This window comes from Meleagris gallopavo, chromosome 30 (assembly GCF_905368555.1).
Source record: "Meleagris gallopavo chromosome 30, MGAL_WU_HG_1.1, whole genome shotgun sequence".
Taxonomy (NCBI): domain Eukaryota; kingdom Metazoa; phylum Chordata; class Aves; order Galliformes; family Phasianidae; genus Meleagris; species Meleagris gallopavo.
The window spans coordinates 2,105,423-2,133,232 of record NC_139433.1 but is presented as its reverse complement, the minus strand read 5'-3'; the positions used below and the strand labels follow the sequence as shown (position 1 = coordinate 2,133,232).

Here is a 27,810-nt window from a genome sequence, read left to right as displayed (position 1 = left end):
AGCAGCCACACGCCGTGCCCGTATTGCAGAGCAGGGGATTCCTGACAAACATTCCTGCAGCTCTTTCAGAACGACTCCTTAACAAAGCCAAAACGATTTAACTTTGTTTTGAAAGTTTATTGGATCATCTCGACACAAAATCATTACAGCAGCTTGTGGTATGTTCTCTTTTTCTCTCTTTTTTTTTTTTTTAAGGGAATGTTGATAGCAAATAAATTTGTGAATGTAACACATCATACAGGTTCAAAGTTCTAGAATCACTGCACGGGATTCTGTAAGAGGAGACTCTACATGCTAAAGTGACAGCTTTCATCCATGAATTAAAAAAACACGAGTTGAGGAACACCACCCTGGCAGACACGTGGGATCCGCTCAGTCTGTAACGCAGGAGCCGCCTCAGCAGGGGCTGAGCCCTACCAGGACCTGCACACAGCTGCTCCTGCAGCACAGCCACAGCCCGTCCGCAAACACTGACATGGGAGGAGTGAAGCGTGAGGAGGGCGGCGCACATTTCGTGTGCTCAACCTTGGCCCCAGGGAGGAGGTGACGCTTCGTGCTGTTCCCTGCTGGAAGGGCAGCGGCTCAGCTCCTCCCTGGGGGAGTTCTGGGAACAGCAATCGATGGATCTCAGCCCACACCTCAAAGCAAAACCGTTCTGTTTGCTGCGTATGGAACAGCAACCACAACAGCTGGGAAAAAAAGAAGCACGATACTTTGGGGGACATCAGTTAAACACATCTGTAAAGGACAGAAAACAGCCCTTCCCAGTCCGTGATGCCACGAGGTTTAGTGCAGAAGGGGTTTGATTTCCTCCCCAGATCCCCTCACCCCCCGGCACAGCGCTGTCACTGCGGGGGGAGCAGTGCTGGTCTGAGGGCTGCGCAGAGTCGCACAAGGGCTGTTTCTGCACGCCGGTGTTGGTCAGCCTCTGGGAGGAAGATGGTGAAAGAAAAGCAGGAAAAAACCCCTCTGGATTTCCAGTTTCTTGCTACACCGTAACTTGTCAGGAATGTGAAATTGAAGTGGACTCGGAATACATCAGCAGAGAGCTCAGATGGAGCAGCGACAGCCTCCATCTGCAGGGACAGCAGTGGGAGCAGACAGCAGCAGCGCTGCGTCCCACCCCCACCCCCCACAAGGTTAAGGCTCACGGCAACGACCACCGACAGGAACCCACCAACATCCCCATCTCACACAGCTCAGCAGCTCAGAGGCAGAGGATGTTTATGAGCTGATCGCAATGGATCTTGAGATCATCATCATCATCATCATCATCACATTTAAGAAAAAAAAAAACAACAAAAAAGAGGCCGTCAGGTCCAGCATCAGCCTCTGCTAGAAATATACATCACCCACAGCAGCCCTGAAGACGCTCTGCAGCTGAGCACAGCCAGCCCCTCCTGGTAAGAAGCACAGCAACGCTGAGTGCTGAGTTCTGCTCAGTGCCCCATCAGATGGAAATGGTCACAGCATCACCGTGAGCTGCTGAATAAATAGCACCCCCCCCCCCCCCCTCCAGTCACGTCACCGGGATCTCTTTGGGCTAGAAAGGGTTAACACCACAGTTTGTAAAAAGTCTCAAAATGAAAAGGTAACATACAGCCTTAAAATGCTTAAACTGCAAATGATGGTGGAGGTAACTGAAAAGCACGTGCCCCAGGATAGTACATGCGTACGAGGGAGGAACCTTAACACTTGGGTCTGCTTGTCGTCACACATCAGGTGCTTCTCGTAGTCGGGGTATTTGGATGAACGTTCAGCACTTGGACAATGTCTCTTTCATCTCATCCAACAAGTTGCTAAGCAGGGTGGGATCACTGCATTTCCCATCTATGGACACAGAGTTCTCTCCCTTCAAGAGGAAGAAAAGATCCGTGGGTTGAGGCTCAGTTCTGTTGGTATCCACTGCTGCCCCCCCCCCAGTCACCATTTCAGCACCAACAATTTCCCTTCCTCCCATGAGATGAGGAAGCCACGGACCCCGTTCCTCTCAGGTCCCACTTCAGAGCATTGTGACACACTCACCTTTTTCACCAGCAGGCAGACGTGATGGCCTTGGATAGAACGGCTGTACATGGATGCACAGGAATCAACACGTTCCACAACTGCAGAGGAAGCAGAGTTGGCACTCAGTGAGAGCACTTCTTTAACGTACAGTTTGCTTTCAGTGGAACGGAGCTGCTGCTGTCTGGCCTCAAGGAACAGAAACTTCTGCTGGAGGGGCCAGAGAGCCAAGCAGAGCTCGTTTCAAGGATACAAAAGCATTGCAGAACTCAGAACCAGCTCTCTGCAATTCATTCACGCTCACCAAACACAGCAGGATTTCAAAAGACGGAATTTTGACAGGGATTCTGCAAAAGACCCACCTGAAAAATGATGATGAAAACAGATCTTTGCCAGGAGATGTTGGAAAGAAATGCTAATCCCATCTACTTTAATAGAACTCATGTGCAGATCTCCAGACTCCAGGAGCTTGGCAAAAGCATCACTGCAATACAGGAAGTCAAGTCAGTCCCTGGGCCACAAAGCTGAGCGAGATCTGCCACGTCAGCCCCACGCAGACCCTAAGACACGTCAGGATGCAGATGGGTGCACATTGCTGAGCTCTCAGGGAATGTGGGAACCGTTCCTCAGACCGCATCAGAGCGCCCTATGGCATCAACAAGAGCTGCTGCCACACAGCCTGCACGGCACACAGCCCCTTCAGGACCGCCTGGAGCACATCAGTGGATGTATCTCAGCAGGCAGGCATTACGAGAGACGACACAACTGTCACCAAACCAATCACGAGCAGCCAGAATCAAAACCATGCTGTGTCCTGCAGCCGTAGCCTGCAGCCAAAGCTCAGCTCCACATGGCAGCAGAAGCACCGTGCTGGGAGGTGCCCCTAAGTGGCACTTACCTATAGCAAGGCGTCGTGATCAAGTATGAAGCGCAACTGAAGTGCAATTTGAAATCTAGTTTTTCATGGGTTGAACCTTCATCATTCTGCAACAGGTCAAAGGAAAGGAGATGAACGGGAGCCCTGAGGCAGCGAGAGGAGGCACCACCCCCACCTCCGACGAGGCACAGATGAGGCTTTAAGGCTCAGCTCCCCTTGATAAAAGCTGAGTGGGCCTGAAGGATCAGTGTGAGGATGGCCATCGGGACCAGATTTGGGCAGCTGAGTCAATATACGCACCCAGAGCAGGTAAGGAACACAGCTGAACAGACCCAGCTCTATTTTCCAGTTGAGTCTGGCTGAATTACACCTTATTAATGTTACCTCATTACTATTTTTTCAGCCTTGTGCCAGCTAACCAACTGACAGCAGAGCACACTCTGAGTTGCCTCTCCTGTAACTGGTTGCCCTCCTCTCCCCGGCAGACGCATCACTTCCTATCTGACAGGGCAGTAAGTGTCTCGGGCTGCATTGCTCACACTGCCAGGAATGACAATTCAGGACATGCTCTGTGCAGCACTCGGGGCACTCTTGGCTCGAGATGTCACATAAAAATACTTCTCACATCACAGAATGGGCTGGTGCAGCAGAGATGAAATGATGCCTGAGAGAAGCTCTAAAGCAGTGCTTTCCACCCCAGTCAAGCTCCCCTGTGCAGTTCCAAAGGAAGCAGAAGCACAGAGTTTAAAGCTGCACTTACTTTGACTATAAAGGACAGCGTTCCTTTCAACTTCTGAGCCATAACAATACTCTGAAGTGTAAACACAAACTGGGCTTCGTTAGAGATTCCTGGCATAAAGAAAGGAGAGGAAGAAGTCAGGTAAGGAAACTGCATCCATCTCTATGCAATCATTAGGACAAACTGATCAGCAGCAGCTCGGCTTTATGGACCCACTATTTCTGAACCAAGTTGCAACTTTTCCATGTAGCTGGAAGAGTGTGATGTGCACAATCCCTTCTTTGAATTGATAGCGTTACAGCACTAAACCCTTGGATATCTGGAAGGCAGCACTGATAGCTGCACTTGGTAGGAATCAGAATCTTCTTTCATTTGAAACCTCACAGCAAACACCTCCTGAACTGGGGATTCCTGCTGATGCACATTTAGAGGTGTACCAGCCTGAAAAAGGAACCCTGGCAGCTGCACTCCCAGTCCTGCATTTGCAGAACCACCTGCATTTACAGCCTTGCTGTAGGGAGACTTATCCTCTACAATCAACTGTGTGAGAGCCCAGCGAACACCCAGGCAGAAAGACGAGTCTTTCTGGAAGGAAAAACAGCAAGAAGTTCAAACAATTCTTTCCAGCAGAGGGCAGCGCAGGACCAGGAGCGCTCCCAGAACACTGAGCGAGGCCGTGCATTACCAGGGGGCAGCTGGAAGGGCACAGGTATCCCATCGTGCACCGACGATCCTTCTGGTCGGAGCATCTTAGTGTTGAGAGAGTCCAGGACATTGAGCTCCATGCTCTTAAGGAAGCTAGTGCTTTTGTTCTCGAAGATAACGGAGACGGTCACTTGGCTGTCGTTCTGCAGGTTTCCTTGGATATCATAGGTCTGCAAGTGAGGAAAGAAAAATCATAGGGAAGGTTCCGAAGCTTCGTGTAGCACAGCAACAGAGTGCACCAGCAGCACATGGCAAGCTTCAAAGACGAGTCAGTGCAGCCACGGGACAACAGAAAGCTCGGTGATCAGCCCCACAGTACTGCAAGGAGCAGGAAGACATTTCAGCTGAACAACTTTTAAAGGGACAACCAAAGGGGCGTAGAGCAGAGCCCCCCTAGGCATCTGCCTCCTGGGATTCAAATTATTTGCTATTAAATGCCTAGATGAAGCTGCAGTACCACCCTCTCTTAAAAAAAAAAAAAGAACAAAAGAAGAAATTCTCTGGATTTGAGTGCCAGCAAACTCACCATTTTAATGTATGGGTTTTCAGCAAGAAGGCGGTAGCTGGACATGGGCTGCAAAGAAACAGATGGCAGTCACACTACAGAGGGCTGGTTTCACTGAGGAGAGCTGATGTTCTCCGTCCCCAAAGAACAGTTCAGCTTCTGCCTTCCTCCCAGAGCTGGGCTCTGCCAGCACACAGCTACTCACTGGTAGTGGCTCATCATCTAGTGTTCCATTCTGCACAGACTCTGCCATCTCCTCCTCGCTGTGGTGATGCTTCTTTTTGGATTTCTTTTTATCCTTTGATTTCTCTTCTTTCTCTTTCTTGTGCTTTTTCTTCTTATGCTTGGAGGATTTCTACAAGAACAACGAGAAACTAAACCAAATCCTTAAAGAAACCCACACATTCTTAGCCATTACAGCGACTGCTGTGCCGACACTGATGCCCTGCATTGCACAACTGGCATCTCCTACCCCACAGAAACCCAGAACAGAGCCTTCATTCCCTGCACCCCAGCAATCATTGTGCTAAACCTTGCTCTCAGTTCCAACACCAATGCCTTAGAGCCCAAAGCAGCCTGGGATTAGAAGGCCAAATATCTTCAGCTGCTTGGAAGCTCAGCTTTACAACCGCTACAGCTCTGCATCGCCGGCCTCCACCTGGACAGGTGGAACAGGAGACACCGGAGAACACAGCTGAGGTGTCAGCCGCTCAGGACTGCTTACCTTGCCTTCATCCTCCTCCTCTTCTTCCTGCTGCTCTTCCCTTTCTTCCTTTTTTACCCCTTCAGGCTCAGACACAACAGCAGCACTCGCTTGAGGCCCGCTCTGAGTGGATTATCAGAAGGATTATGACACTAATGGAACACAGTTGAAACAGCTGAATCCCAGAATAGAAACCGCGACAGCGACACCCCCCTCCTCCCGAACTGTTATCAGGAAGTTACATTACAATAACACTGTATCAAAGCTGGCATCAACTTCATGCTGCTGAAACTTGGCCAAAGATCACTCGAGGACAGGACAGCAAAGACTTCCTGCAGGGAATCAACTCCTTGTTTTCCATCTCTCCTGCAGTCTCCCATAGAAATTCGGTAGTTTTTCTTTCAGACTAGGTCTCTCACCCCTATTAATACTGCTGGGTTCTGGTTCACACTGAGAACTAAAACCACAGATTAACAACACCGACACTCACAGAGCCTGCAGCTACATCTGCATTTACTTCCACTGAGCTGCACTGTGGTGAGACTGGAGCCTCCCACAGCAGTGTCTGAACTGGGGACGCAGCTTCACTGCCTCACAGCAGCACAGTGGGTACATAAACCTATCAGCCCTCCCTCCTGCACTGCGACAAAGCACTGCTATCACAGCTGAGATGCAGCTGTAAGAAAGGTGTCCTTTGGCACGGTGTGATGTCTACCTGTGGCTGGGCAGCAGAGCCAGGTGGTGGAGCCGTGGAGAGCCAGAAATCCAAGTCTTCCTCCTGAATTCAGAGAGGAGACAGAAGTCATCATGGTGCCTCTGACCCCTAACCAACAAGCACAAAACACAGCAGAAGATATGGAGCATAAGAGCTGTTCGTAAAAGAAAGCCTCAAATTACCTTTTTCTCTTCTTCTTCCTCTACTACCTTTTTCTCTTTCTCCTTCTTCTTCCCTTTGTCCTTCTCCTTTTCTTTGTGTTTCTTTTCCTTCTTTTTGGGTTTCTTGCTTTTTTTCTCTACGGGTGGAGCTTCGGAGTCGGGCGTCTTCAGGGCTTCAGCATTCCTGTGTCTCTGCACTGGCAGCTTCTCACTGTCTGCTAAGGGTCTGAGATACAAACACAACATCAGCCTGCTGCAAGGACAGACTCCCTTCACTCAGATTCTCTGCTTCCAAGACAAAGTCTGGTTCTTGCCGGTTACTTTTTGCCTTTTACAAGTTGGACCCCAAATCTAAATCAGCACACGCACGTGGACCAAAAGTAAGGTTTAAGTCCCTGCAGTCACTGCTCTCAGATTAGAAAGCTGAGCAATGTTCTGAAGGAGACTGAAGCCTGTGGTAACATCTGGTCACCCAGGTGCCAGCTGTAGACCTGTGGGTAACCCTACAGAAAGGCACATAGTGTGGTGTTATCTCTGAACACATCACTGATCAGAGTTTGGGTTTAAGCAGCAAAATGTTTGGCAGCTGATGCTATGAAGCTGTGCTCTACTGTGACACTGAAGAGCTGTGCTTCAGCTCAGGTGTTTGTTTCCAGAAAGCACCACCAGCAGTTCAGATTTACATCATATCCAGAATCCATTACTCGGGAAAAAGCACCACAAATTTATTCACTCTCAAACACTTTCTAGAAGAGAAAAAGTTAACTGATTGCTTCCTTTCCTACAGCTTTTGCTTAACCATTCATTTTTTTATGTGTAAGCAGCAAGCATCAGCTCAGAAAGATATCTGTGGCGTCACTGCTGAAGGTCAGCAAGGAAAACACCCAAACAAATCTAAGGCTCACTGATATCAACAGCTTCGTGACTCCTCACGTATTTATGCCATCCACTAAAATCAACCAAGCTGAGATAAGAAGGTGAAGCACTTAGCAGTACAGTCTTACCTGGACGGCTTCCCTGAAACCAGACTGCGTTGGAGCGTGACAGACATAGCAGTGCAAGCACAGAAGGAAAGAGAGGACACAGACATGAGAAAACGTGACAGGAGAGCACAGTGACTCATGTGAAATGGAAAGAGAACAGATGAAAACAATACAGAAGCCCAATCAGATTAGAACAACAGTTCACAACAGTGGCACTGCACTGAAGCTCCACAGAGCACGCAGCCTTGCCCTGTGCACAGCAGGTCTGAGATGAACACAGATGAACACAGACCACACTCAGTGCAAAGGCACACCGAATCAAAGAGTTGCCCCCAAATGCTCAGACATTCACTTCTGCTGGGACCCAGCCACACAGAATGTTTTATCCACCCTCCCCAAACTGCCAGTATTTTAGCAGCTCAGCTTTTATCATCTACACTGCAGTGGGAACCCAACCTGAATGGCCACCTACAGTCACATCGAAGGGTGGAGAGAGACTCAGGGCTTTTCACCCACTGGACTGCAGACAGGGCCTTGGTAAGCGTGGCCTCAGCCGAGCCCTCCTGCATTCTGGCTGTCATTAAGTTCACACACAAAACTTACTTATCCAGATCTATGTCGAGTGCCTTGTACGGATCATTGGGATCCTTGTCATCCTCATCACTGGGCAACGCATTCTGCAGGAGAGAGAGAGAGACCATCAGCTCACAAATCAGACCTTGGGCAACTTCTAAACCAAGCTCTACACTCCCCAGTGCAGTTTGTTGGTGCTTTTTAAGCTTGCTAACCACAGAGCAGGGCAGCTTGCAGTCAGGCCCAGCAAGTCTTAACAGCAGCACACATTAACACAGCATCTCGTTACAAGACTAATTTAGAACAGAAAGCCATTCTTCCCAAATTGCAGGATCTGAATTGCTGCTGTTTGGTTTTGATTAGCAGAAGTTTTAGGAACAAACACAGATCACATCACTAGCACGTGCAATTAATTGCAATCAGCTGCAAATCTGCTGACTAGACAGCAAGACAACGTCCAAGTGAAGCAGCAGAGCATAATGAACAAAGCAACTGTTTGCACAGCATTGCTTTCATAGCAGAGATGCACACTGTTCTTTTAATAGCCCAGGGCACAAAAAAGACAACTTCCCCTGCAGAAGACATTCCTCCCCCTGCAAAGCACAGTTTAGGGCCATTTCCACCAGTCATTTCTTAACCAGCTCTGCAGTTCTGGGGGAGGCTGCCTTCCAAGAGCACAGAGCCCAGCTGACCTCCGGCATCTCCTCTGTGATGATGTCCACGTGGTGGGCTGGAGCGATGTCCTCCTCGCTCTCTGTGTGCAGGGAGTTATGGCGGTGATGTTTCCCTCTCTTTTCCTTTTTCTGTTTTTTCTTTTTCTTGTCCTTCTCCAGTTTCTGTTTATGTCTCCGCTCTTCTTCCAGTTTCACGTACTGGTCAGACATTGGCATTCCTACAGAAGAAGCCAAATTGCTTTCAGTGCACGTGATCACAGAGCCAATTTAGAGCCTAATTAATGTATGCTGCTCATACTTAAGAATTTGACGTTATCACTTTTGCTTGAATTTCTGCGCTTCATTTGCAGTGTCAGCTGCACTTACCTGGAACTTTCAAGGGGACAGAAAGGTCGATCTGGACCACAGGGATATGTTCCACACCTGGAGTGTCTTGGTAACGCTGGGAAAATGAAAGTGTATGCTGTGAGCATTGCCAGACCTATATAAATAGACATTTCTGAACAGCAGGCTGTTTAATCCCTTAAGTGAGCATTTTAAACGACAGGAATGGAATAGCTCGGTGCTAAATCCTATCTGGTAGCTGGCTGTATGTTAGAGCCAACTGCTTGCTGTTATAAAAGATCCTGCCTTGAGCTCCAGTGCTTTAACCCGGCTGCTGCCATGGAAAAGGCTTCCTGCAACTCCAAAGACTTTTTGGTTTGTGCTTTATGAGTAAAAATTTGCCACTCCACTGGAATTTTGAGGTCTAGGTTGAGGAGAATGAGGGCAATCTTTGGGACACTGAAGGAATAAAAGAACTCTCCCTGGAGGGGATGGCAAGAAGAGCCCATTGTGACCTGAGCCACAAACATGCAGCGTGTTTTAAGAGGACCATGAAGGATAACTATTGACCTTAAGGTGTTAGCTCAGTCTTCCCAGCACTTAATGAAGTGCCTTTCAAGGTGAATGCCAAAAGCAGCACCCAGAGTGGGACAAACTCCTGCACAGGACTCTGTGACATACAGGCAAAGAAGAAAAATGTCTTTGCAGCTTTTGAGGAGTCACTGGTAAAATCCAAACAGTGAACTTTCCATGGCAACTCAACCAAGACTGCTCTCTGCAAGAAGGTTCTCTGCAATGGAAGCTGTGACAGTCAGCACTCTTTTTAAACTGGAGGTCCACTGGAAATCCATGGAGAGCTGGCTGCTCTGGTGACATTTAGTCATTTGCAAGCTTTTCCAACAGAAAGAAGGCTCAAAAACAGCTGCAGGTTGTCACTCCAGGCACCACACTTATGTGATTGTAACTGCAGTGAGAATAATCACAAGTGCCCCAAAGGGGAGCTGCAGCACCAGCATTCAGAGAGACACAGTATGGGAGGCCAACAAGAGACTGAATCAGACTCACTCACTCACCTTCTGTGGGGAAGGAGAGCTTTTAATATAAAAGGGGTTGTTTGCCTGTTCTTGTTTCCGGGCTTCTCGACGCTAGAAGGAAAAGAGAATCTGTGGTTAGAATGTTTGCTTACAAGCAAAGAGACATAGAAGGCATCAGAATGCAAGATGTGGTCTCCCATAATATTTGGAACATTACCTACTTGCAAAAATTCTACTGCACAGCAGCTTGCTTATGACAAAACTGTTCTGAGTCAAGAGACATACTAGGATATAACTTTAAGTACCATTATTACTGTACAACTATATTACTCTGACAACATTACCACTAAATTATGTGCAAAACAGCATTTTAACAACTCACTCACCCTGGCCAGTTCTTCTTCATCCATTTCTGGATGCCTGGGCTTGGAATGCCTTTGCTCCTCATCGTGAAAAATTGTTTTGGGCTTTTCATCTTCAGACTCACTGTCTGATGGAGGTTCGTTGATCCAGGCATCCAGGTCCAAGCTGGTAAGAGTTGCAGTAAACACAAATAGATTGATTCAGTACCCCTGAGTGCTTCAGGGTTTACAGTCATATCCCAGCTTTACTTTAAGGCTTAAGCAGTTTAGGTGAGGCTTTGCATGAGAGAAGGAACCTTACCCCTCTGGAACTGGGACTTTCTTCTGTGCCTTAGGAGCCACAGGGTTCAGCTCACCAGCAAACAGGGCTATTACTTCCTCAGCTACAGGCACTTCTTTCACTTGCAGCTTCTGAATATATTTTATTAGTTGCAAGATACAAGAAGCCTAAGAACAAACACAGAAGTAATTTCAGAACTGATGTAAAAACACAGAACCAGGAAGTCCCCACTCACACTCCAACGAAAGTCAGCTGAAGGTAAGTGCCCTGACTGCTGCAATCAGGGAGGTAAGGACCACCATCCCACCTCTTCCAGCTGTGTCCCCTGAATGGCCTCATTTTGTTCTCTTACCCTCTCCTGAACTTCCAGATCCGCACTCTGCACAAACTGAGGCAAACGCTCAATCATCAGCTGTGTGATTTCCTGAGCTGCCTCCTTCTCCCCAGCCTGCTCTTTCTGCTGCAGGATGGACGCATACAGCTTCACCATGTTCTGCACGTAAACTGCCTGGATGTGGCCAGGTAGAGTGGTAACTTTAGGCCTCAGCATTGCTTCCAATGTTTGATTTGCTTCTTCCAGGTGTCTAGAAAGACAGAATTGACATCAGACAGCAATGGAGAAACTTCAGCACTTTTGTCAGCCTTAAGAATTCTTCAGACACCTCAGCTGCAGCACAAATAAAGACAAGTTGGGCTACATACACCATCATTGCTGCCTGTGTTTTTCTCCTTCCAAGTGACAGCAGTAACACGGCACGCACGAGTTTACAACCTTATCTTCTCAAAGAAGAAGGGAAACAGCTTGGCTTCCACCTCTACAAGTGCAGTATTTTCTCCATTAACTAATTACTGCACTTTTAAGTGCCATTTGCACTGGCAATGTTGGACTAGCAGCCCCTTCTGCCATCCTGCACTTCACTGCTCACGTCGGTGAGGTTCTAGTTAGTTACTGAAGAAAAACAAACTAGTAGGCAATGCTTACTGCACAGAACACAGTTCACTGCAGCAGTGTTTGTGGTTTTAAAAAACCCAATAGGGTTAGACAATGATTAAAGAGCTCCTGCACTGTATTAAGACTGCTCATATCCACAGCCACGCCTGAGCAGGCAGGAATGCAGAAGAAAGATCAGATATTCAACACGAAGCATCTGTCCTGACTACAAACAGCTGAGAACTGCTATGGTATGAAGGAGTGGGAAAGAAGCAATCCTTTTGCTAGGAACAATGAGTGTATTTTGAGAGAAGAACATCTTAGAAATCACTTTTCAGTGGCCCAAATCCGTGTCTGAGTGTGTCAGGCTTTGTGATCACACACTTACTCAGAGAACTCCCCACATATCCAGGCAGCAGCGTACAGCACCTCGCAGATCCCATTCCTCTGGGTGTTGCTGGCGATGAGGTGAGCGTTGTCCAGAAGCATGGCCATCTGAGAAACTGCAAACTTACGGATAGCTTTCACTCTGATAGCTACATCTAACATCTGGGCTGCTATAAGGTGCCCGTGCCGTGTGCCTTCCAATCGAGTCAGTTCCACCAAGATGCTGATGTACCTACAGGAAGTGGAAGGGACACAGTTTCATCATGTCCCTGCATTGCCACTGCTGATGGTCTCAAAGCTGACACAAAAAACACTGACCACTCAAAGTTGGTGATGTACTGGTAATTGGACTGACTACAGATGTCTATGATTTTAGTCAGCAGCTCATCCCGATACGTCGTCCCTTCTGCTTTATCCACGTGGATCATCAGTTTCTTCACTATCTCCATCAAGTTCTTCTTTGATACCTGTTGAAGGAGTTGTTACTGAAGTGCTGGCTCAAAAGTATTTCCTGTACCAAGTGCTTCCAGTTCTATTAAAGCAGATGCTAGCTCCTCAATGGATCTGAGTTTTTGTGTCAAAGAAACCAGATGCACCCCAGTAAGCCCCAGTTTTGCAGGCTCTTGAATGAAAGGCACAAACTGTAACCACAGCCCTTTCAGAGATCAAGTGCTGTCACTACAGGTTTGTTCTTGCAGTTGGAATGGAAGCATTTAAAGCTCTTATTACAAATAAAAGACCTGGTATAGCTTTAATGATGAGGCAGTTATTACCAAAAGACCATTATGAGGGAGGGTGGACAAGAAAGTTGCATGTTTTCCTTAACCATTTGCTTCCTAACTAAAGGGTCATAGAGGCTGGAAGAGCAACACCTGCAGAAACATACCATGCCATACAGGAGGTCCAAAGCTCTGAGTCGGATAGACTCATCTTTGTCATCCAGACACTGCAGAATGAGGTCCTTGTGAGACTGAACCGACTTGGGATGTGTTTTCAGGATTTTGGACATAGCTAGCAATCCCAGGTATTTCACTGCGAAAAACAAAATAAAACTTCCTTCCAAATATAGAAATACTGGTTGCTGTTGCCCATGAAGTTTTGACATTGGCTGGTTCTACTCACACCAACCTTCCTAATTCAAATGAGTGTTTGTGACCAGGATGAACCACATCTGAAAACCAGCACATCACAGATGACCTTCCTTAATGTCACAGTCCCACGCGTGGGGCCACGGCTGCACACACTGAGCACTGCCTTTTCACACTCCAAGTTCTACCACTGATATCAAAACACGTATTTCTCATACAGGACCCCTGGGTTTTGAGAGCTGGCATCGCAGGGTGAGCACAGCATAAAGAGTATTAAGAAGATTGATGTATTAAGAACGAGATCCATTTTCCATGGAGAAAAAGTAGGATTAAAAAAAAAAAAACAATTAAAAATCTTGGCAGGAAATAAAAAGGATTTTCCAATGTTCTTTGTTGTCATTTAAAAAAATAGTATTCTTATATTTTACTATAAAGCTCTGACTACATGAACAGCCCTCACTACTTTCCCAAGCAGGAGGTACACTAAAAGAGAAAGCACAGAGCATGGAAAGAGAAGTGTTTTAGATTTGGTAGACCATAAGCTGCAGTAATAAATCATCTCATTTAGTTAAAAGAATGTTCATTACAAGAGCTCGCTATCTAAAATTATTTCCACATTACAGACCCAACAATTGTTTACAACATAACAGCTCTGTAATACTGAACAAGATGTTTGGAGACACAGCTCACTGCACTAAGACTGCTGCAATTTCTCCCCTGTGAGTGCTTGCTCAGAGCTGCCATGAAGACAAGCACCATACTTACAGTTCTGGTCAGAGTCCTCGATCAATATTCTTAACTTCTGTACACAAAGCTGGAAGGAAAGAAAGAAGGCCAAGCTTTAAAGGTCTACATTAAAACAACTCTTCATGAAGTTGATTTACATGCAGGAGCACACAGGGAAGCATTCTGAGGAAGGCCTGTGGCTCTAGTAGTCTTGCTGCATGAACTGATTGCAAAACAAAGCAGATTTCATGATGTATCAATAGCAGTAGCTGAATAAAAGTGAGAAAATCTTCAGAAGAGAAGAACTTGCTTTCTAAACCAAAGGAAGAACAGAATTCACAGGAAATGCTTCAGTCTATAGGACTCCTCCTAAGCAAGAGTTATCTACTGCTTTAGCAGAGGAACACAAGCTCATTTTCCCACCACATTTGGGATGACAGGGCAGAACACGAGACGTGCCATACCTGGATGCTGGCGCTGTGGTTGGGCATCCCAGAGGACAGAGAGATCAGAACTGAAACACATAAGCACACATTTCAGTCAGCACTGCTGTATTCTGAGCATCACAAAGGCCAACAGACAGCTCTGCCCACAGGGGAAGCTGAGCACCTGTTTGCTGCTCGCCTGCTGGGGCTTTGGGGCAGCTTGGGAGGAGAAAGAAGGCCCTTCCACACACTGCAGTTTCATCTAACTTTAGGAAAGCAATAAATTGCAGGGCAGGATGGAAACAAAAGCACGAGCTGTAAAAAGAGCTGTAGCAGAAACCAGGTTGGAGTTGCTTTACGTCACACTGTGCTCTCATTAAGGACGATTTTAGTGATATCCTGCTGCAGTCACAACTGTAAATACGTCACCAGCAACCACACAGATGAACCTCAGCAAGCACTTCCCTAACATAATCAGGTGCAGCAACGGATCCTGGAGTTTACTGTAATTAAATTGGAGTTTTCATCAAGTCAGTAAGAGACTTGAGGCAAAGTCAGCTCCCACTGCTGACTATGTTGGATGTTTGGGAAGCTCCAGCAGCACACAACCCGCAGCAGAAAGGTGGCCCTATCCTGTTAACTTCCTCAAATCAGCAAACATTGGCAAACTTTCCATGAAGAATTGATGGTATTTGCCATTTTATGGCTGCTGGCACGATTCACAGTTCTAAAAGCACTTAGGAGCTTAATATAAATAATCACTCATTGTCAACTGCTGCTTTATTTTAGCCTTCAGCAAACAGAGGATAGCTGGAATAACTCAGCCTCATCTGCTGACAACCAAGGACTTCAGTTACAGCCCCACACTGAAACAGAACATGGAAAGTTTGCCAAGCAATTTAATTCAGTTATAAAATGCAATAAATTAGAAAAGGTTTAAATAGCATTAACTAACGACAAAGTTCATTGTGTTCTTTTCTAGGTCACAAATTTCAGTTCTCACCTGCTATTACTGTGTTCACACATTCGTATAAGAGAGACATGGCTGAGGTGCTGAAACAGAAATCAAGTACTTTAAATAGGGAATAAAACCATCACGTTTTTTAGAGTTGTTAGTGATATTTTGGAGCTAGTTAACAACTTTAATTACACAGGAAATTAACTACCAGGAAGCAATTAGCCCAAGTCTCAGTACTGGTTACAAAGCAGTGAACCAATCTCATCCAAAGATCAAACCAAACCCTCTGCCTACCTCAGGAATGGCAGATGGAGAGATGAATGAAGAATGGCACAGCACACAAGCTCCTGAGAAACCCACACTCTGGCAGTCAGGCACCCAACTACATGTCTTATGGCAGTTTGTCTCACTCAGCTTTGTAAGAAATAGCCTTGACATCACCATCTTTTGATGCATAAAGCCAACGCATCTGGCATCAGGAAACAAACTTAGTGACCCACCCAACAGGCACTTCACCAACCCTGGGTGAACAAAGCAGTACCTGTGTATGAGGTTGGTCAGAGGCTCAATCAGTTTCTTCCCCAGTCTGGGTTCTAGTGGAGTAAGAGCACCAAACTATCAAAAAAAAAGTGCAGACAAGAGACTGAATCAACAGCTGTTTTCAAGCAGTACAAAAACACTCCTTAAATTGCAGTTTGCTACATTTAATCAGCTTATCCTAAAATATTTTTGTCTTTGGTTACATTGACAAAAACAGAAGAGATTCCTGGTTTCTTTTTCACTCAGCTTTAATGGTAACAATGCCTCCAAGCAAGTAAAGTGTTTTCACACTCAACATAATCTAAGGAAGATCTCAATCCTCTATGCACAGGTAAGGAATACTTGCCAGTTTTATAATTTTAATGAGAACCCAATTATTGGTTGAGGATGTCATCAACTTGAAAAACAGTGGAGCAAGGGAAAGGTAGTTTTTGGGATTGCGTCGAGCCAGCTCACAGATAACATTTACTGCAGCAGACTGCACACCTGGGGAACAGAAGGGAGAGGAGATCATCAGTGCCTGAAGTGTAATTGAAGCTTCTGTTGCAGAATGCTCAGACCAAAGGCAGCTCATGATGCAGATCTGGGTGTTGCAAGGAAAGGCTCAGCCTCGTTACTGAAGGTGAGGCAGTAAAATAAACATACAGATGCAAAGCAAACTGAGGAAGAATGTTTAATTTTGGCTGCTTTCTAATACTGTTAGCAAGCTACCAGATATCTGGCTTGTGATCAGCATCAGAAAGGACACTGCCATTCTCCTTCCCTCCTTACTGTGGATAGTTCATCTGAGGGACACAGGTAACATTAAGATAAAAGAAAAACCTTATAATCTAATGCAAGTGTTTCAAAACATTTGCTTCTTTAAAATGCTTTATTTAGGTATTTTTCACATACTCTTCTCTCTACAAGCCTGAAAAGCATTTACACTTCAGATGTTTTGGAAGAGAAGTTACTGAAATCCACTCACCAGGATCTGGGTCTTCAAGTTTCTCTTTAAGGCGAGGAAACGCAGGACGGAGGGACTCTGGGTATTTCAAAAACACTTTGTACATGATTAACACTGCCTTCTTCCTGATATAAGGCTTCGTGTGAGACATCTGTGAACGAAACAGTTGGGCTGAGGCTCTTACAAATGGACATTTCTAAGATTCTCCTCAAGGTCCCCGGGTCCTTATCCAGCTCTCTGAAAACTGTCTGACAGGTGACTCTGCTACTTTGGTGCTCCAGAGCTCAGTGTGGAGGGCTGGGCTGCCATCTATCACCTCCACTAGGAGAAACAACCAAGGAAACCTCCACAACTAACTGGGAAAGGCTGCCCAAGGGGCTCACAAGGGAAGAGGATCACTTTTCACATATAGCAGTTCTAAATCACACAGATTCGAACAATTTAACGTTTAAGTAGAGGAAGGAGTTTATTTTAGTCTTATTGACTCACCAAGGTCATGATGTCATTTGCCAAGTCCCTGGCAAGATCTGGAGTAACAAAACAGGACAAGCCAGTCAGTGCAACTCCTGTATCATATTGGTTAGGGCTACTCAGATCCTAAAAAAGGAAAAACAGGCTCAAAAATTTAAGATCACAAAGGATGTTGAGAAATATTTCTTCAAACAAATTTCATTCAGTCAGATTGGAAGCAGAGCTATTTCTATTCCATGGGAATATTTATATACTCTATTATATAGAGTATTAAGTTGACTCTATTAAGTAGAGTCTCCTCCAACACCTGCTAAAACACAGCTACTGTGGCACTGAATAATGAGCACAAGGAATTGTAATTAATAGGTGGGTGACTGCATCATAAAAGCAATTAGAGACAGCATACCTCAGTGCTATTTCAGAAATGGCAAATAATTGTTTAAAACCTCTGACATGATCACAAATATGTTTAAAAGCCTAAAAAAACAAAAAAGGAATTAAATACTAACCCTGTTAAGTCAAAGCCAAACCACCAGCAGCCTCACAGGGCAAGCTCTGATGATGAGCACAGAACAGTGCCCTAACCTAATTAAAGAAAGGAGATTACTTCCCTTCCAAGCTGCTGGCAGCACCATGGCTTTCAGCCCAAAAAGACAGAACTCAAGCTAGAGTGTAGAACACATTTCATTTGTCAAGCTTCTTTGTACTTGTTTTGTAGAGGATAGAAAGTACTTCTAAAATTCAGCCTGGTGCATTTAATATATTAACAGTCATATCTGAGTGCATTCAGATGTTGATTATAAAGCTGGATCTCGTGGAAGACAGAGCATTACAGGATGAATTCATAGCTGCAGTTGTTGGGAAACAGAGATATGAAGGGAACAGCATGGGGTTTGCTCTTGGACTATGTGAATTAACACTGTGGAGTCATATGTGCAAAGAAACCACGTCAGGAGAGCTAAACATAGCCAGGCCCTCAGGGCTCTGTGCCACATGCATCTCATTTTGGAACCTTTGGCAGGTGGGAGAAAGTTAGATTCTACTTTGAGAACAAATAGCTTACTTCTTAAAGAGCAACAAAACTTTCCAACTGTAATGGCTGTAATTTGAGGCTTTATGAAAGACACTGGGTGAATTACTTCCCACTGGGCTTTTTAAGCAAATAAACACAGAGTTGGCATGAAGCAGCACCAGGGAACCCTAGAGAACTCCTAAGACTGCATCAGTCCTTCAGATTGTGTGAAGACTGTGCACCACATGAGAAGAATTCTACTTCAGTGTATCTCTTGTCAAATAAATAAAATCCTGTATAATCTCTTAAAATACAAAGAGGAAGAAACCAGGAACTGAAATCAAGAATTTACCTTCCGGATTTGATTGGTTGTCAACATAATGACATCAGTCCCTTCGTGAAAGCACTGAGAGGCAGCCAGGTACCCAATCCTCTGTGAGAAGGCAAGGAGACACAAAGGCATTACATAAAGTTTAGAGATGTTTAGATCAAGAACAACCAGTTGTTTAAAACAGGCGCTGGGTTTGCATAACAGAAGAGGTATGGCAGTTTTCTATAGTTTCCTGATACAAACTCTTTTTAACAATTGACATCTTCAGTTGTAATACATCTCTTTTAGGATATTAAAATCAGCTTCATCTCCTGTCCTTCTTTAGAATATACAGACTTAATGGCCAAGGAGATGCAGAGATAAAGTAGGACTGTCATTAGGAGAAACGGGGAATATTTATTATGGCTGTGCTGCACTCCAAACAAAGCACACTCCCCCATTCCTGACTTTTGGGTATGGAAGCCCAGCCTGGGAACTGGACCAAACCTTTCAGGAGCAGTTACAAAGCAACTGCACAATGGAATACATCACAGGGAATCTCAGGTGGCCTTCATGAAACAAAACAAAAACTCGACAGCCTGGCTTTTCTGCAAGAAAGTTTGGCAGCTGCTGTTTAAGACCTGCTAGAAAAGCCTGTGGTGGCAGGACAAGTACTGCCCACGTACTACAGAAAGTCTACTTGCTTTGCTTCCTAAAGAAATCAAACCTAATGATGATACATCAACACATCCATTAAATACAGTAGTGACACAGCTCGGTCTGCACAGCTGTAATTAAACAGAAAACTCACTTTGAATGTAAACTTGGATGCACTCATGACTTCGATAATGTTGAAAGCAGCCCAGCTGATGTCATAGCCCAGCATCTGTAACTGTGAGCAGAGAAGCCAAGGTGACATTTCTGTAACTACACTCAAAGAATCAATCAGGAGAGCTCAGAAAGATGAAGCGAGGGTCCAAAAATAATAATACATCTCCACCTCATGACCAAGCCCCACGTTACACTCTATGCCATCAAGGAGTTGAAGTTACCCAGAAGTTCCACCAGAAGCTGTAGAACTAATTGGCAGTAGCTCCAGGTTCTACACATGCAGTTGGATTGGCACCACTGTGTTATTTTTTAAACAGAATCACAAAAGTCACTCTTTAGCAGTTCTCCCACTCCACAAAGAACTGCACAGAGAGAAACAAACACCAGTTTCAAGTCCTCGTGCAGCTACAAGCTCTTACTTTGTCCAGCTGAAAACTACTTTTTTATTGGATTAGCTTTGAACAGATCAGTTTGCTGACCCAGCTCAGTGAGATGAAGTCACACAAACACCAGTGCCAGCACAAGAAATGGAAAGGAGCGTGCAGGCACTGATGTCAGAGATGCATGCGGGAGCACTTCCACCTGCAGCACGTGCCTCCAGGGTGGAGCTGCCACGAAAGCACAGCCCAAGCAGAGGCCAGCTGCTAGTCAGCAAGAGAGAAGTGACACTGTGATGGCACCGCATCTCAGCGAGGCACTTACATATGTGAGCTTGCAGACGGCGTTTGCTTTCACTGCAATGTTATCCTGCTTCAGCTCCTGCTTGATCTCATCGATGCACTGGGAGATGTACTTTGCCTGAGGGAAACAAAGAAGTGCTGCTCGTTTAACAGGGACATTCCCTTCTGTAGGCTTCCAGCAGTCAGTGGGGAGGAAGCAGTGGAGATCTGCAAGAACCAAACCTCTCTCACACACAGCCTTTAGATAAGGACTTAATTCCAAAGGAAGCTTTCATTAACAAGAAGCAGTGCTATTTATTATGAAACAAAGTACACCCAGGTGTTTCTTCAGTGCATTTCCCTCCTGCTCCCACCCCACCATGTCAAAGACAGCCCACACATTCAGGTGACATCAGATTACCCATCCTCTGCACATGCTGCACACACCACCTACCCCAGACTCAGATGCCCACTGCATCCCAGTGTGAGAACCCTGAGTGGTTTTCCCACCTCGAGATTTGTCTGATTTTGTCAGTAAATCACAACCAAACGTCACAACATTTACATTTAATGTTTGGCCTTTCACTTCTTTCCAAACAGCCACATCTGTGCTTGTAGGAGGGATGTGGCAAAAGCATCATCTGAAACCATCAGTGCAGATTTTACTTTGGTAGGATGTTTAACTCAGACTCTTTCTGGTCACAATTAATTATGACTGAAGCACCGAAGGCATCTGCTACAGAAATCATACAAACAAAAGTGAGGACTTAAATGTCTCCTTAAAAAGCCACCCATGCATCACTGCACTCATCATTCAAGAGAAATACATCAGTTGCCAGAGGAAGCAGAGCAGGAGGAGACCCCAAAGCACAGCTCTGCCCTGAGAGCAGCACCTGCCAGCCACCAAAGGGATTCTTCAGCACTCAAGCCTGCTTTTGAATGAGACGACCCTCTGCACTAAGTGTTGTGTATTATCCCAACTGCTTTTTGGCCTTCTGCTCCATCCTACCTACAAGCCGTGGCATCCAGCTGCTCAAAGCTGAGAATGTTAGAATTCACACACAGCGCATGGCAGCACCAGCAACCACGCAGGGCCTGAGGAGCACAGAGATGCTGCAGCTGATCCCAGCACCGTGACTTCACGGCCAACAGGAGCAGCACTGCCTTCAAACACAGCAGCTTCATGGGTGACATCTCCCATGAAAAAGAAGTTTGGGACTCAATGCTTGGCCTGGGGGCGGTTCAGGCCCAGGCAGCTCCCATGGGAAGCTTAAAGTCACGTTTAATGTGAAAGACAACTGGCAGGAAGAAATGCACACTTGATCTGAGATGCTGAAAGTGTGACAGAGGCAATGTGCAACTGATCTACAAAGGCACTGTACCCAGCCCTGAATGTTTTATGCACACAAAGAGCAGCAGGGTGTCACCCAACCCTCCAGCCCTGAATTTTTTATGCACACAAAGAGCAGCAGGGTGTCACCCAACCCTCCACCCCTTATCACATTGCACAGCCCGGCCAGCACTTCATGCTGGGTGCTATGGAGCAGTTTCTCAATCCTTATGCACACAGCCAGGAAGTGTTCCTGTCACTTCTCATAGCTCTTATCCCCAACTTCTTTAAACGTCACCCTCAGTTTCCCAAGATCCTCTCAGACAAAGCACTGCATGACCACAGGGCTGAAAAAATAGCACAGATATTAAATATGTACCCCAGTAGAGCCACATCCAGCTGCCCCTGCAACCTACAGGCAAACCTCATCTACAAATGAGACTGATGTAATGAGCAACTTCCTTAAAAGAGGGTGGAAAAAGCGCACTGCAGAGCTCAGAAACAGATCTGAAACTGAAATAAGGCATTTTGAAGAGCAGAACGAAGTCCCTTCCCAATAGCAGCACACCAAATCCTGCAGAAGGACAAGAAACCGGAGGCCCTATAAATAGAAAGCTTTAAAGGCTCAGCAGGCATTAACTTTTTGTTAATCTCCCTGGAGTAGCACTGCCATTCACGAGCAGCATGAAGGGAACACATCGACTTCACCTCCCCCCAAATCCAGCTGCCCAGATTCACAACCACAGCTGATGGCAAAAGGAGCCCAGGTGCACAGAGCCACCCAACCACAGCACGCAGTGAGGAAGCATTCGCATAGCTGTAGGCATTGCAATCACACAGCAAGGCCCAAATACTTGGGGGGGAGATTTGGAAAGTGAAACAGACCAAAAGCTGGTTATTTTCCCCAGCACTGATTCACTGATAGTCCTTGCTTAAGTGTTTTTAATGTCTGTTTCCTTAGTGCGGTGTGAAGAAACGCTTCCCAGGATGGCACTGGTTCAGTCTTTCCTTATGTGCTTTCCAGAACCACTGAAGAAAGGAATGGAGAAGGCAAACACCTGGCTCTGTGCTGAGCAGCTCATGGTGTTGAATTGATACATCTCTCCATTACCAGCTCCCTGCTACACCCACTGCTTCACCCAAAGCCTTCCTGGGATGCGACCCAACTGCTCACAGCCAGCAGAGGAGCACCCTGCAGCTCAGGTATTCACAGGCTGCCCTAAAGGCAGCTCCAAGGGAGCAGTTCCTTGTGCTGCTGCTGTGCTCAGAGCAAGCAGAGGCAGTGTCAGCACAGCAGAGCACCCAGCAACAGCAGCCCGACGCTGAAGGGCACACGGTGATGGGGGAAGAGAGCAGAACTCGATCTCCTGAGCTCCCCTCCAGCCCCTGTGGAGCTGTGAATGTGAAGAGCCAAGAAAGGCCATGAATGTGAGCTGTTGTTACCCAGTTGAGCCTGAGGAGATCCTTAACAGCCCCGTGCCAGACCCCAAACTGCCCCAGGAACACCAAAACCAGTGTGAGAAGCAACACCGAGTGCAAAGGTATCAAGCACCAAGGATGATACCTCCAAAATGCAGGAGGAAAGGAAGGAAAAGCATTCCTGTGTTCTCAGCCCAGGAAATCAAACACAGCTGGATCTCTGAGTCCTGGGCAGCAGCCTCAGATCTGTCAGCCACTGCAGCAGCAAATTGCCTCCCACCAGATCAGAGCACAGATCATCAGCACTCCCTGCCTGTTCTGTCCTCTCAGGGTTAAATACAGGGTTTTAAGATGAGCATGATTAACAGCAAACACCAGAGGGAGCGAGATGCCGTCTGCAATGGATGCAGTTATCACCACAGAGCAGAAGTAGTTTGGGATAAGACAAAATGTAAGAGAATAAAAGAAAAAAAGCACAGAACGTGACACTTGGATTGAGTGTTTAATGGCTTTTGGTGCCACTGAGGCCTGACATTGCAAACCCCAGGGAGATCTGAGCTGAGACACCCACCTGCAGGAGAGCCGCAGCAAGTTTGGCCTAAACTGCTTCATAAATCAATAAAAATCACTGAAACTTTTTACTTTTAGATTAAGCAAGTAGTGCATGGCGGTCTATTTCAGAGTCTCTTAATAGAAATGCCTCCAGTCTGATGACAGTTTTATTAATTACACAGCAATTAAACAGCCCTCAAGGGTTTATGCTAAGACATACACGAGCAAATAAGTTTTAAGATCACAGAGATGCAACAGATAGAAGTGCTTAGCTCTGAGAACACGGCTTGCACTCCACCTTTACTGATACAGCGCCGTGCAAAGAGCTGCAGAGCACCTTCACAGTGCATTTTCCAGCTGTCAGTTCCAGATTTCCCTCTGAAGAATTTCAGGCTCTGATGAAGATAAGCTCCATTACAGATATAGGACCAAAGAGTGCTTCTAAATGAAAAACCTGAAGGTTTTGGCATATCCCTCAAACTCACACAGTCGCAGCTTTTGGGCAGCTTCTGTTACAACCTCCAACACGGCCATTGCTCATAAAGGACCCATTTTCTGTGCTAGCACTGGGACAGACAGCCATATCAAACCCAGCCGCAGCAAAGAAACACAGTCATCTGCAATGCTATTTCTCCCCCCAGCCCCGCAGGAGGTGCAGCCCCTGCCCTGCTCCATTGGCTCAGCTCTCACTGCCACGCTGCTCACCGCAGCCGCCCAGCCCTCTCCTGTGCACCGTCCCCACGCCTGCTTTGCCTTTTCCCAGCAACTCACACACATGAAGAATGAACAATACAACTCCAGAGCCACTCCAAAGCAGCTGGAATAATGGATTCCCTTCAGAGATACCGCCACACACAAGACAAGCAGCGAGTGATGGAGCAGCAGTGATGAGAGTGCTGTCTGCCATTGACAAGCTGCACCGCCCAGCACTCAAGTGGGTTTTTCAGCACTGGGCACCAACGTGCTCTTAGCATTCCTCAAAATGCCCGCTGCGTTCCAGCCCTGCTCCTCTGCCTTTAGGTATTACTGCTGCAAAAGCAGCCAGGAGCCACACTGCCAGAAAGCCAGAGTGCTAGCTGCTGCTCAGCTTCAGCAGCTGTGAACAGAAGACTGTAGAAGATCCCTCACAGCTCCTCCTACCTGACTGAATCTGAAAACACAGTGGAGAAGTGCCAGGACCTGTGCAGCCAAAGGCAGCAGCATCCCTGTGCTTAGCAGGGCAGGCTCTGCAGCAACACGAGCTCCCTGTCCTCAGGCAGCAGCCGCTCAGAAGTGAGGGTTCCACCAGCCTCCTGTGCCAGGCACCTCTGAGCTGCTCAGCACACCCCTGGAATGCTCAGCACACCCTTTGTTTGCTCCTCATGGCACAAAACCACACCAGCGCCAATAAAGACTCACTGCTTCCACAGCCAAAAGGATTCCATTTCCAAACAAAAGAGAAAGACAGCAGAGGAAGGCCCTGGGAGCACAGAGCAGGGTACCTTGCAGTTTTGGCTTTTCCTCAGATTTTTAGCTTGCACCAGGAAACAATGCAGGAATTAAAGAATCTGTATGCAGTGTTGAGAAGCAGGATGTGTTAAAGCAGGAGGTCCATGCAGCAATGCTATGACATGCCATCCATGCTGGCGTTTGCTGCACAGGAGCACGGTCAGCTCCATGCCTCCCTGAGATGGGAACACCAGCACTGAGCAGTGGCTGCATTAATTCGGGGTGTCCCACTCCCACAGAACACCAACGCTTCCATTCCAACATTTGAAACACCAAATAAATGGGTCAGCTTCGGATACAGCTCAGAACCTAAAATTAAAATGGTCTCTGACAGGTAATTAAGCACTCTGCAGCAAAGAGCTGAGCTGAAGGGCTCATCACCCCCAGCTCCTCTACGGAGCTGAGGAAAACAATTCAAGCATTGCCAAAAAGTTGGCAGTGCTCCTTCAGGCTCACAGCTGGGCTTGGGGGTGCACCTGCACTGTGGGAACACATGAGCACCAAGCTGGAATGCAGCAAACCTGCTGGGAAGTTCCACTGCTTGTGCAGAACCACATGCAACCCTGAACGACAGCCACTCTGCACGTCAGCACAATAGCAAAGCTTGCAATGGCACCTGCAGAGGGATGGGAAGCTGTCAGGTTTAAGAACAAAAAGCATCACTCAAACAGAACAATAAACCATAGATGTGCCTTCGGTTCTTCCAGCATCATTTTAATTCTACTATTAAACCTCTCTTTTGGAGACTTTTCTTTCTTGTTGAGCTGAGATCCAGCAGCTAAGAGCCCTGCCACCAAAGCATGTTGTTTGTTTTAAACAAGTTTACTCTTCTGGATGGGACAAAGCATGCCTCAGGCTCCGATCTTCACCTCATGATATATGCAGGTCAGTTGAACAACTCCATTCAATATTTGAGCAACACTTACTAGGCAGTGAACAACAGGAGCATTGTAGGAAGACTTCTGGCAGCTACTTCCTCTAAAATGCCATTCTGATCTTGTAGCATCCTGTGAGGATTAGATGCCCACAACCACTCCCTGGGAAGCACCAAACCAAAGCCCAGCTTCTCAGCAATGGATGAGCTGCCAGAGCTGCAGGAAGGAACAGCCCTGTGCTTCCAGAGTCACTTCTCTGCCACTGAAGCAAAAGCTCTGATGGATTCCAAAACACACAGTCCTATAGAAGACACACATTTCATCACATGAATACCTACTGCCCAGCTTTCAAACAGAAGAGCCAGCACTGTATGAACTGCTCCACGTTACCACCCAAACCTGTCACTGACATCGTCCTCTTGCTTACACAGGGGGTGACACATCAGCTTTGAGCTCAGTGTAAGGCAGCAAGTGCCTACTGGCCTCTTTACCTGTTCTAGCTTCAAGTATAACAGCACATTCAGCAGCCCATAACAATCTGCTTCCAGGCCCCTCCAGCCTGCTGTGGTTTGCAGGGAACCACACAGACCTTAGCAGCCAGAATGGTTCTGTAGGTATCATTGCTAGCAAACGCCTCATCCTGTGCACAGTGATCTGCTTAAAAGCCATCAGAAAGATCAAGCGGTTTCAGAAGTGGTGTTTGCACCTCAGTTCAGCAGGCAAAGAAATCCTGCAACACCAGTGTGTGACCGTTTACCTGATAATTAACATAATTGGGAAGCAACAGGCAGCAAGGCCAACACTTAACCTATGACACTACAAAGTCAATGCAGAAAGCCTCACACAGCATGTTCCTAATGAGTAATTATCTAACCTATACTAATTTGCTGGGCACATGCCTCTAACAGAACAGAGAATAACAGCCAACGTGCCCGTTTGCTTTCTGCCTCGAGATGAAGACGGCACATTTTTGTGTGTGACGCTCAGAGGGACAGAGCCACACTGCTCTAGGCAGAGGCAGCCTTAAGGAGCTCTCAAGCAGGAGAAGAACTTTTAATGCAGGCAGAGCGCGTTACAAGAGGGGAATGACTCTGAAGTAAAAGAGAGAAGATTTGAGCCAGACGTGAGAGGAAATCCTGCACCCGGAGAGCAGCGGCACCGCGCAGCGCTGCGGGTCCCCATACCTGGATAAAGCCCAGGCAGCCGAGCTGGGAGCGCCGACCCGAAGCATTCCGTGCTTCGAGTTCCACCAGCGCCGAGTTGGGCCGAGCGCGGCCTTCCTGCCCAGCACAGCGCGGATCCGCGGCTGCCTCACAACGCGCCGGGCCGAGCGGCACAGCGGAACCGGGCGCGGCCGCCCCTTCCCCACCTCCTCCACCCCCCGCACGGCGGCCGCTCACCTCGTCCTCCTTGTGGTTGCGGATCCCTCGCACCAGGTCCTGCAGGTTCTTATCGAACATACGGTCGATACTGCCCTTCACCATCTTCAGCGCCATGGCGGCGGCGGGGCCGGGCCGAGGGCCTGAACCGGGCGCGGAGGGGCCGTGCCCGGCGGGACGAGCCGCCGCGGCTCCTAGTAGCGCTACGGCCGGGTGAGAGCGGCGGGCCGGGCCGCTCACATCCCGGGCGGGAGGTGTGGAGATGAGGGGCGCGGCGCGGCGCGGGGCGGGGAGGGGAGCGGCCCCGGTTCCGGCAGCGGGCTGCGCTCGGCCTGCGGATGCCGACAAAATGGCGGCCGGTCAGCTGAGGGCTCGGCCACGCCCCGCGTGTGGCCACACCCCTTCCGGTTATCGGACGGCCCACCGGCTCCTGGCCACGCCCACGCGGCTTCCCGCGCGCCCTCCGCTGACCGCCGTCTCGCCGCTTTCCGCTGGCCCCGCCCGCCTCGTGGCCCCGCCCACTCCGTAGTCCCGCCCACCGGCAGTCCCACGTGGCAGCGCGGCGCGCTGGCTCGGTCTCCCCGCTCGGCCCACGCGTGGCATCGCGCACCTCCCGCGGGGCGGCACCCGCAGCTCTGCTCTGCGCCCTCTGAGCGAAGGACCCCCTCCCACCTCCCTCCACGTCCCCTCTTTCGGCTCAAAGCCGCTCCCCCTCGTCCCACCCCCCCGGGGCCGCCCCCACTGCCGCCATCTCGGCCCCGCTCCCCCCGCGGCCGCCCCCGAGATGGCGGCGTTATCCCTTCGCGTCTCCGTGTCCGACCTCCCGAAATAATTAACGGAACCT

General features: G+C 47.7%; 1 protein-coding gene across 2 annotated transcripts; it reads right to left on the bottom strand.

The window, feature by feature from the left end:
• Positions 1-102: 102 nt before the first annotated feature.
• On the bottom strand, positions 103-27,354 carry AP3D1 (adaptor related protein complex 3 subunit delta 1). Of its 2 annotated transcripts, XM_085211981.1 has the most exons (32): positions 26,988-27,354; positions 19,967-20,062; positions 19,245-19,325; positions 18,476-18,556; positions 17,130-17,237; positions 16,662-16,791; positions 16,041-16,180; positions 15,696-15,769; positions 15,200-15,249; positions 14,236-14,285; positions 13,811-13,859; positions 12,844-12,989; positions 12,276-12,424; positions 11,959-12,189; positions 10,992-11,223; positions 10,661-10,806; positions 10,384-10,525; positions 10,037-10,108; positions 9,006-9,081; positions 8,658-8,857; positions 7,996-8,069; positions 6,431-6,635; positions 6,249-6,311; positions 5,555-5,656; positions 5,036-5,185; positions 4,852-4,899; positions 4,306-4,495; positions 3,642-3,730; positions 2,903-2,988; positions 2,367-2,488; positions 2,026-2,105; positions 103-1,852 (listed from the first exon to the last, which is right to left on the bottom strand). In XM_085211981.1, exons 1-32 carry the CDS (start codon positions 27,081-27,083, stop codon positions 1,757-1,759), a joined length of 3,654 nt encoding a protein of 1,217 aa, XP_085068107.1. In that variant the 5' UTR covers positions 27,084-27,354; the 3' UTR covers positions 103-1,756. The 2 variants fall into 2 exon arrangements, with proteins under 2 accessions (XP_085068107.1, XP_085068108.1); XM_085211982.1 differs by lacking the exons at positions 19,245-19,325; positions 19,967-20,062; positions 26,988-27,354 and having other exon boundaries at positions 17,130-17,167; positions 18,476-18,546.
• Positions 27,355-27,810: the final 456 nt, after the last annotated feature.